Genomic DNA, 11,023 nt, shown 5'->3' with positions numbered 1-11,023 from the left:
GTAAGTTGCTTGGGGTATGTCTCTATCAGTTTTGCACATCGAGAGACTGAAATTTTTTCCCATTCCTCCTTGCAAAACAGCTCGAGCTCAGTGAGGTTGGATGGAGAGCATTTGTGAACAGCAGTTTTCAGTTCTTTCCACAGATTCTCGATTGGATTCAGGTCTGGACTTTGACTTGGCCATTCTAACACCTGGATATGTTTATTTTTGAACCATTCCATTGTAGATTTTGCTTTATGTTTTGGATCATTGTCTTGTTGGAAGACAAATCTCCGTCCAAGTCTCAGGTCTTTTGCAGACTCCATCAGGTTTTCTTCCAGAATGGTCCTGTATTTGGCTCCATCCATCTTCCCATCAATTTTAACCATCTTCCCTATCCCTGCTGAAGAAAAGCAGGCCCAAACCATGAAGCTGCCACCACCATGTTTGACAGTGGGGATGGTGTGTTCAGCTGTGTTGCTTTTACGTCAAACATAACGTCTTGCATTGTTGCCAAAAAGTTCAATTTTGGTTTCATCTGACCAGAGCACCTTCTTCCACATGTTTGGTGTGTCTCCCAGGTGGCTTGTGGCAAACTTTAAACAACACTTTTTATGGATATCTTTAAGAAATGGCTTTCTTCTTGCCACTCCATAAAGTGTTCCATAAAGGCCAGATGTGCAATATACGACTGATTGTTGTCCTATGGACAGAGTCTCCCACCTCAGCTGTAGATCTCTGCAGTTCATCCAGAGTGATCATGGGCCTCTTGGCTGCCTCTCTGATCAGTCTTCTCCTTGTATGAGCTGAAAGTTTAGAGGGACGGCCAGGTCTTGGTAGATTTGCAGTGGTCTGATACTCCTTCCATTTCAATATTATCGCTTGCACAGTGCTCCTTGGGATGTTTAAAACTTGGGAAATCTTTTTGTATCCAAATCCGGCTTTAAACTTCTTCACAACAGTATCTCGGACCTGCCTGGTGTGTTCCTTGTTCTTCATGATGCTCTCTGCGCTTTTAACGGACCTCTGAGACTATCACAGTGCAGGTGCATTTATACGGAGACTTGATTACACACAGGTGGATTGTATTTATCATCATTAGTCATTTAGGTCAACATTGGATCATTCAGAGATCCTCACTGAACTTCTGGAGAGAGTTTGCTGCACTGAAAGTAAAGGGGCTGAATAATTTTGCACGCCCAATTTTTCAGTTTTTGATTTGTTAAAAAAGTTTGAAATATCCAATAAATGTCGTTCCACTTCATGATTGTGTCCCACTTGTTGTTGATTCTTCACAAAAAAATACAGTTTTATATCTTTATGTTTGAAGCCTGAAATGTGGCAAAAGGTCGCAAAGTTCAAGGGGGCCGAATACTTTCGCAAGGCACTGTAGCTAGCTATCTAACTCAGTAACAATTAGGCTATAAAAACCTACCGTAACTGAAACACCACAAAAGCATGAGTTACTGTATGAGCTTGTAGTTCAATGTATTCCGCCAGTGTATGACTTGTCTTTTTGTTGTCAATGTCTTATAGTATATCACGGTGGCATATGAACAATCCGGTTATAGAGCAAACAATGCAATTATCACAACATAGGTTATAATTTGGTTTGGCTTCCTCAGTGGTTTTATCCACGCACTGCTATGGTCTATTTAAGCAATAAGGCCCGAGGTGGTGTGGTATATGGCCAATATACTATGGCTAAGAGCTGTTCTTGAGTACGACGCAACACGGAGTGCCTGGACACAGCCCTTAGCCATGGTATATTGGCCATATATCACAAACCACTGACGTGCCTTATTGCTATTTCAAACTGTTTACCAAAGTAATTAGAGCCTTAATTAAAAATAAATGTTTTGTCATACCCGTAGTATAAGGTCTGATATACCACGGCTGTCAGCCAATCAGCATTCAGGGCTCTATCCACCCAGTTAAAAAAAAACATTTGTTCATATGCCACGGGGATATACAATAAAGCCTTGACAACAAAAAGACAATCACAGTGGCGGAATAAATTCAACTACACATAATTTGTTTCATCTCAAAATCGGAGAGCAACATCTATCCGGTGAAGTCCGGCTAGATGTTGCAGCATGGTCTAGCAAGTTTGTGTTTTGGACAGTTTACTAAACTACTGCTTTAGAACCACGGAATTACCGCAAATCCGCACAAAGACAACAGGAGCACTGCCTCCGCTATTCCAGCACCATTTCAACGTAAATATTTAATCATAATCAACAAGGCTATATGTGCTTAGTTAAATATACTGACAGCAAACGTAAAGATAACAAAAACGATTTAGTCCAATCAATGTTGCTAAATATCCTGTGGCTGTCCATGGTACTGATTTCTGTGTGCGCACTTTTTAAAAATCAGTGGGTTATCCTTGTATTATTGCGCTAATGTTCTATTATCATGACCCATTTTATTATTCTACTATGAGAGATACTAGATACATACTATGACAGCAATTCACTGTAATAGGTACACATGTATCTGGCACAAGTGACGATTAAACTGATTTGGATTTCAAAGACTGCGATTATTAATGTAATGTTTGATATTACAACATTGATGTGTGGAACCTTTTTCATCAACACATACGTTTTTTTGCAAATGTATTCCTTTATTACTTCATGATTTATATTGCCTGAACACTCAACGATGATTAACACCACAGTTATGTGTGCTTTTGTCAGGGTTGTGGTCAAATGCACGTCATTTAAAGTCAATTCACCAATTGAACAAAAATCCAATTTAATTTGAACATTTTCCTAATTGCAAAAGCATGTAACATAATTTGGGTATTCCAGAACTGTAATTTACATGTAAATAAACAACGTTGTTTTATGTTGTTAATATTGCAGATAGAATGCTGTGTGCCAGAGATGGTACCATTCAGCTTGTCTGGGGACGACAAAGAAAATGATTGGAAGAGGCCTCTTTGCTGTTAAATTAGAGGCGTATAAATAAATGACTGTTGTGCCTTGTAACTACTTTAAGATGTGGAACTGTTGCACTAAAAATGCAAACATTGATTTGGCATACAATTTAAGATTGTAAACATTGTCTAACTTCATATAGAACATATAATAACACTTGAAATTAACATTTCTTTAAAGCTATTTTAAATAAATGCATTTTTTTTTATTTGAGCCAATTACATAATTAGTTATTGATTTCTTCATCTTTAAATGCAATGTTTGAGATGTTATGCATTTCTATCAAGTCAAAACTGGAATTTTTATTCAAAACAAAGGTTGTAAAAGTATGCTAGACATTTTTATGATTTATTCTATCTAGTTTGATGATTCTGTGACAGTGAATTTGTTATTAATTTATACCACTTTAAATGACATCTTATAGATTTTATGTATTTATATCAAGTCAAAACTGGAGAAAAACAATTCTACTAAAAACAAAGGTTGTAAAAGTATGCTAGACATTGATAGAATAAACCATATCTATTTTTATCTTTGTGACAATTAATTAGTTGTGGATTTTTACCATTTTAAATGGCGTTTGGCGAATGTCTGTTGAATGTCTGTTGCACGTCCTAATGTGTGAATATAAAATAAATGTTTACCTTGATGTAATAGGCTACCTAGCTAAAATGCTTGCTAGCCTGACTCCCTAGCAAAATTAGCTAGTTAATGTGAGCCTACATCTAGGCCAAAGAGTTCTGTGTCTAGTTCTGTGTCTAGTTCTGTGTCAATTGAACTTCAATTGTCGCAGGCCAGTGGCACAACATATCAATTCATGGTTAGATCAGAATCGAAGTCAATCATCGGCATGTACAGAGAATTAAGTCAAAATCCCCATCTCCACCCATGGCTTATGAAAGGGCCGATTTAGCAAACTAGCTACTGTAGGACATCAACACAATCAGACCAGAAACAGACACGTTTTCTAAAAAAAATTACGTTTTGCAAAGGTCTGAAGCCAAATCCAAACTTCCCTTGTGGGGTGTTTTGCTGCACCTAGGTAACCCACAGTTGAGCTCAGCTCAACGTTGAGGCCATAAACTTGCTGACATCCCATCAATCAAATGCTATGGCGGCAACATGTTATACTCTTTTGGTCCAGACAGCCTCAGAAACATGGGCCACACATACTGAGACATAGGGGCGCTATTTACCTCGGTCGGATGATTTCTCCGGTGAGATTCAGCCACTTGCGAATTGACGGACAATTATTCAAACACAGAGAGACATGAAAGAGAAATTGTATAATTTGTATGTATTTATTGGTCAAATATTTGGGGAAGCCTGGCTTCCATTGGCATCCATGTGTGACTATGTAACTACCGGGGCGGCAGGTAGCATAGTGGTTAGAGCGCTGGGCCAGTAACCGAAAGGTTGATGGCTCGAATCCCTGAGCTGACAAGATAAAAATCTGTCGTTCTGCCCCTGAACAAGGCCGCTGTTCCCCGGTAGGCCATCATTGTAAATAAGAATTTGTTAACTGACTTGCCTCGTTAAATAAAAATATGTCAGGCAGGACAGCATTGAATGAGAACCATTGACTTGGAGAGTGGTCAATTAATCAGCTACCAAAAAGTAAAGCTCACGTTCAAATATATTCGAAGTTGGTATTTCCGCCTATTAACATTTTTTGCCGTAAACAACCATCCATTTCATAAAATGGGAGACATTCGACAAGGAAAAACATGGTTTTGCTCTGTTACTCCCCACTTACAGGTATCTCACAAACGAAATCCCATTCATCCCCCCAGGCATGCAAACTGGCCCCGATAGCGTGGGTTGTGCTGAAAGGAGAGCTCCGCTGATCGGCAAGGGATTATGGTGGTCAGGGCACATTTCGTGTCGCTGAAGGACAGATCTACCAAGGGCAAATTTGGTTTATATCACAGCTGCAGTGCTAACCTCAAGCAAATATCATATTTTAAAATCAAACAAACACAAATTAAGCTAATCAACAGTATTTGGGTTGTTTATATCAGAGACAAACTATCGCGTTTTTGTTCATGATGCTCTGCATTTTTACATATAGTTCCACTGTAAAACAAATTGGGACATAAACTTACCGCAAACGTTTTGAAATTGTCATAATTGATATTCTCGAGTCTCTTTGCTTAAATCTCTTCAATGACATTTATTTACTTCCTGGTTTCCCATGGAGCCATCTTGCTCTAATCTCTGAAACAGGTGTCCATGATGTTTACAGTAAGTACCGCCACCTACTGAGGTGAAGGTGCACCTAACCAGATATATACACACACTGTATGACTCTGCACCTGGCTAATGCCGCGTTCACGTGCCAGTCATAACTAGGAAACTTTGAAATGTCCAATTTACTAACCGGTTGTAGTCATAAACGATTAGCTAACTAATCGGACATTTCTGAGTTTCCTAGTTCCGACTAGCAGGCTAACGCGCATATCTCCCGGCACTTCGTCATGATGACCCATGAAGTAGATGTCCTGTCCATTGGTCATCAGGCGGAGAAGCTTGACAAGTGTCTGAACACACGCTTGTCCATTGACTGATACCGCGTTCACGTGCTTATCGGAACTAGGAAACTCTGAAATGTCAGACTCGCTAACTGATTAGTTTTGCCCAGTTCAACGAGTCGGAAATTAGTTTCCTAGTTCTGACTAGCACGTGAAGTCGGCACGAGAAACAGCTGTATCCGTCAAATATTACACATTTTCCTCGTTTGATATTATTGCAGCCTATTAGGAAACAAAGTAGCCTAGGCTGGCTTCTGTATGGTCCATTTAAAAATAAAAAAAAGCATCGGCTACCGTATATCACATGCAAAATAATAGGCTACAACAAAAACGTCCAATGTAAATTCTTAATTTGACATAATGTCAAGTTGTTTTCCCATGTCGCCCTATATATTGCTTAATTTGTCTAATCAATGGATTCTCAAATACAATTGAACCTTTATTTAACCAGGCAAGTCCGTTAACAAATTCGATCCCAATACAATTGGGTTGCAATGATTACACAAAATACATTAAAACATGACATCAAGCTTAATTTGAAATGGTATGCAAGGTCACATTGGGTGATGGGTCAAAAGCGAGACAGGCCACGCAAAGTAGGACTAGTTGTTTGTGCAAGTAGTTACTTGTTGCACACATGCTTCTTCTGAAAGGGGCAAATCTGTTTGGTGCATGTCCAACAGCTTTGGATAGGGTGAGACCCAGTGTTTGAGGTATTCTGGTGGCACTGGCTGCACCCGTCTTTTGCGCCATGGTTATTCATGCCGCGTATTTGCTTTCGGAGGTCCCAGCGCGTTTTATCGTCCAGACAGCAGGCCACATCCACCACCACAATCCGGGCGGGATCCCAGACGCAATCCTCTTCACGGCCAGATTTAATAGCGGTAAAGCCACAGTTTGGTGGCACCCAGCAACTGTCGTAACCATTCTGGTGCCATGACTTCTGAAGCGGATGGTTATCAATGTCGATCTTCTTCACCTTGCCAACCCGCACCTTTAACTTCAACACTACCGCTTCCTTCTTGTCAGCATTCAGCGGGTAACACTTTGCTTTGTCGATATTACGGCTCACGTAGACCCCCGATCCCAACATTCCATCCCTGGAGCGTTGGAACCCACTGGTGATAATATGCTGGACATACTTGAGAAACGTGCCATGGTACATGGTGTAAACTTTCTCGTCTTTTGGCTTCTCGCCTGCATGGAGATTCTTCTCCTCAATTGCAGTCCAGCCAGAAAAAGTGATCTCTTCTAGTTCCATAGTCGGTATCTGTGGAAGTTATATTTATTTAGTCCAAGACAAAAGGTAGCCTTATGGAGGGCCAAACATATCACGTAATCATATCCTAATAAAATACCCAATTGACAATGCCAAGTACACAGTCAAATACATTCTAAACGCTATACGAACCTGTTGAAAGTAGTCAAATATAAAGTCGAGGCTTTTGCAACGCATAGGATCACTTTACTTTCACTTTTGATTCTCTAGTATGTCGTTATACAAACCCTTCTTTTATTTTCCATTCAAGTTCTTAAAGTGACACACACCCTTCGGCATGTCATGCACGTAGCCAGCCAATAAAGCCTATTTATTCTTCAATAAACTATGTAATCGTTCCAACAACAAAAACTTTCAATTATCATAAGCTAGTCAAATGTATTCCACAATACATGCACAACTGCTGCCTTCTGTCCTTTTAAATCCCCACGAATAAAGGGCCTACTCAACCATGTTCTTACTCAGTTTTAATTTCATTCCTACCCGTCATCACCCTTTAGATTGTAGGGTGAAGAAGTACATGTTGACCATTCCCTAGTTTTCTTTCTCATCTCATGGGCGCACTCATTTTGCACCCCCGTGGACTCCAAACTGCGTAAGCGTTACATGACCTACAGCATGGTCAAGCAAGTTAATGTTTCTGACATTTTGGGACAACTAATGATTTAGAACCACGGAGAGTTACTGCAAGTAGCAAAGAAAACAGGAGCTGCCTCCACTATTCCAGCACCATTTCAACATCATCAAATCACCTATGCTTAGTCTAACACAGTGACAACTAAAAGATAACAAAAACAATTTAGGCCAACCAACTTAAGCTAAATACGTGTCTTTCTATGGTTCTGATGTGTGTCTGTGTGTGTGCATTCATGCAAGTAGAAAAAAACATGTTGACTCACCCTACTTGTAGAGAAACGTCAATACCACTATCCTTTCGTTCATGTTGACAAAACAGTCTATGATTCTGTCATACAGTACACTTTTTTTGTTGTCCTATGCTACCTGGCTAAAATTCTTGCTCGATAGCCTAACTTCCTTTCATGGGCAACGTTAGCCAGTTAACATTAGCCTTCTACATTTGGCTAAATATTGAACTTCCATCCACTCAGGCCGGGGGTACAATGTATGAATTTATGGTGGGATCAGAATCGCCGTTATAGTCACTGGCCAGTACGGAGAATGAAGTAAAACCACTAATGCCTATCGCCAATCATGGCTAATTTAGGAAAGAAGAATCATTTTAGCTAGCGAGCCACCAGAAGACAACACAACGAGATGCAACAATTCAAGTTGTTTTAGTCAATGACATATTTGATGTCAATTTGATGTGTTTGGAGTGAAGCCAAATCCAATCTGGCTTCCCTTTACATTTTTCTTTTTGGTGCACCAGGACCATTCACAGTTGGGTTCACTCAGTTTAGCTCAACACTGATTGGCTATTATTTTATATATATATTTTTTAATCAATGGAAGCCAAACGCTCGCTGGCTTTTCTTGTATTCAATGCTACGGGTGGCCACAATGTCATACTATTTTTGAACAGACAGCATCAGATAGATGGCCTACACATACAGAGAGAGACAGAAGGGCTCTGCTTCAGACATCAAGTGCTTACTCCACTCACCCAGGCCACAGCCAGGGGACTGGGCAATGCAAAATGAGCTCACCCTATAAATTCACAGAGAGATGTTGCCTTAAAATAAAGAATTTCCCATCTGGCTCATTGCTCTTCAGGCTATTCCTTTTATTGAAATGTTCAAAGCAGAGCAATGAATACCATTAAAGATCCCACATTAGAACTCCATAACATGATGCACAGTCAAAAGGCCTGCATCATTACAGATAACAATTTTTATCCAACAGCAACATGTTTATGTGCAATGTGTTGACCTACGTGTTAAAAAGGTATCTATGTCCTCATCTATTTGTTTTTTACATGTCTGATGTATTTATGTTGCCTGTTTTGTGTATGATGTGTCCATGTTCACCTGCCTAGGGACTACAGATGGAAAGTAGCTATTAGCTAAATCTGGTGCGACATCATTTCTCAGTGCTATGAGACTTATGTTTTTGTTGTGCATTGTCCCTGCCAAATAAACGTAATAAAAATAAAAATGGATCAGCATAGTCATTGAACAAGATGATAATCGTTGCACAGGTCCTTTGATCTTGTCCCTGAAGTGTTGAGTCTGGCTCAGTGACTGAATTAATGAATCAATGCATACCCCTTCTCTTCCTCTTCTCCCTGCTAAGTCAATGCATGCCCCCTTTCTGCGCCATATGAGTAAAGCGGTTTGTGATGGTGAGGGTGGCGTCAATGAAGCGCTCCACACAGCTAGCCAGGCACGTGTCGGTCCGGGAGTCCAGCTTGCTGCTCGGCTTATCCATGCATTTGTCCCAGCACACGTCGGTGAAGGTGTGCACCTACAAGAAAGAAGAAACCGCCATAAACACAACACAAGATAAGTCTAATGTATTTAAAAGGATTACACAATAGCTCACCTGCAAATAGTTATCTTTGATTATACTGTCTAATAGTAAAGGAATACCATATAGCCTTGAGAAAATAACGACATTTAAACATTTCAGTTTCACAAATGGGAATAGACAGGATAGAGGAATACTGAATGATCTGACTTTCAACCACTTTTAAGTCCAGAAAATAATAGGGAAATGTATTTGGGAGTGAACTAGCTAACTATCCCCAGTTTTCAAACCCAGAGGCGCAACATCGCGAGACTTCCGGGAACTCTCGCGAAACAGACAAAACTAACCAGACCAGGGTTTGAGAAGTAAATGAGAAAAGTTTTTAATTTTATTTTTTTTAATCTTCCTTAGTTTTTAATTTTCTCGAAATCTAAGACACAAACTAGATTCTAGCCAATGTCTTAAGTAGTTGAACATGGATGGTATTACTCCAAACTGACATGTTTTCATTTTCGTTTAAAACGACTTTATATCGAAGGAGTGTCTTTGATTTGACGGCCCGCACGTGCGCAGTTTGGCGCGAGACGACCGTTACACCCAATTACGTACCTATTAGTATTATTTATATATTTTTTTGCACAATTTCGTATTCATACGCATCAGTTTAGCTAGCCAACGTCGCCTAACAACTGTGATCGGGGATTTATTGGAAAAGCAGTTTTAGCCTATCTTCATACTGTAGTGTCTTTGCTATCACTTTAAGATAGCTAGCTAGCTTAGTAGTTACATTTAGCTACCTGTGCTTCAAACTGAGCTTTCTGTTGCTCGACTGCTATCATCATCTGAAGTTCCGAGGCCTCAGCATTTTCAGACGCACTGGCAGAGGACTGGTCAAAAGCCATATTATCGATCAAGATATTATGAAAAAATGTAACGTGCAAGAGTCCGACAGAAAGCACTACTACTCTGCTGTTCAATCTATACCGGAAAAGTCGATCTGACGTCACCTTCTTGTTCTTCTGCTTATTCTTCTTCTATGCGGTTTAACGGCGGTTGGCACCGATTCCACATGACCCAACTCTTTTTTCACCCACCGTGAAACCACAAATGGATCAGCCAAAAGGCAAGAATCCACTTTTTCCATAAACTTCACTCCTACTGTCACAGACTCTTCATCCTGATCCTCATTGCATACATCGGTCTCTGATTACTTTACCGGAACTACCACCTCCGATACTTCACCCTCATTCACTTCAATTTCTCCTTCTGTCTTCTCCCTCTGCTTACACTTTCTACCATTCTCCTTTAACAAACCCTCTCCCTTTTTCCCACCATTTTTATCTGACTCAAGCTCATCCTCTTCATCCCTCACTCGCTTAGACCTCTTCTCCCTCTCTTTTCCCTCCATTCCTCCTCCATTTGTCTCGGCATTGCTTTCCACATGCAAATAATTAACACAACGCATTTTTTATTTATTCATTTTTATTTCACCTTTATTTAACCAGGTATGGAGTTTGGGAACAAGTTCTAATTTACAGCTGCGACCCAGCCAAGATAAAGCAAAGCAGTGCGACAAAAACAACAACACAAAGTTACACATGGGAAAAACAAAGTACAGTCAATAACACAATATAACATTTGTATACAGTGTGAAGTAAGGAGGTAAGACAATAAATAGGCCATAGTGGCGAAGTAATTACAATTTAGCAATTCACACTTGAGTGATAGATGTGCAGATGAGGATGTGCAAGTATAAATACTAGTATATATTCTGGTGTGCAACAGAGCAGAAAAAAACAAAAAACAAATATGGGGTGAGGTAGGTAGCTATTTACAGATGGGGCCTGTACAGCTGCAGCAAT

General features: G+C 40.0%; 1 protein-coding gene across 6 annotated transcripts; it reads right to left on the bottom strand.

Moving 5' to 3' along the window:
• Positions 1 to 4,920: 4,920 nt before the first annotated feature.
• On the bottom strand, positions 4,921 to 10,496 carry LOC110532114 (mitochondrial import inner membrane translocase subunit Tim8 A). 6 transcript variants are annotated; one of them, XR_005053249.1, is made up of 4 exons: positions 10,169 to 10,496; positions 8,960 to 9,158; positions 6,021 to 6,725; positions 4,921 to 5,981 (listed from the first exon to the last, which is right to left on the bottom strand). XR_005053249.1 is itself a non-coding variant. In XM_036988029.1 (3 exons), the coding sequence occupies exon 3, from the start codon at positions 6,714 to 6,716 to the stop codon at positions 6,078 to 6,080; it is 639 nt and encodes a 212-aa protein (XP_036843924.1). In that variant the 5' UTR covers positions 6,717 to 6,725; positions 8,960 to 9,158; positions 10,146 to 10,495; the 3' UTR covers positions 5,877 to 6,077. The 6 variants fall into 6 exon arrangements, 4 of the variants coding, with proteins under 4 accessions (XP_036843924.1, XP_036843923.1, XP_021471406.1 ...); XM_036988029.1 differs by having other exon boundaries at positions 5,877 to 6,725; positions 10,146 to 10,495; XM_036988028.1 differs by lacking the exon at positions 10,169 to 10,496 and adding an exon at positions 9,237 to 9,446 and having other exon boundaries at positions 5,877 to 6,725.
• Positions 10,497 to 11,023: the final 527 nt, after the last annotated feature.

Source organism: Oncorhynchus mykiss, chromosome 9 (assembly GCF_013265735.2).
Source record: "Oncorhynchus mykiss isolate Arlee chromosome 9, USDA_OmykA_1.1, whole genome shotgun sequence".
Taxonomy (NCBI): domain Eukaryota; kingdom Metazoa; phylum Chordata; class Actinopteri; order Salmoniformes; family Salmonidae; genus Oncorhynchus; species Oncorhynchus mykiss.
Note: the sequence above shows the minus strand (reverse complement) of the source record. Positions and strands in the feature narration are given on the sequence as shown.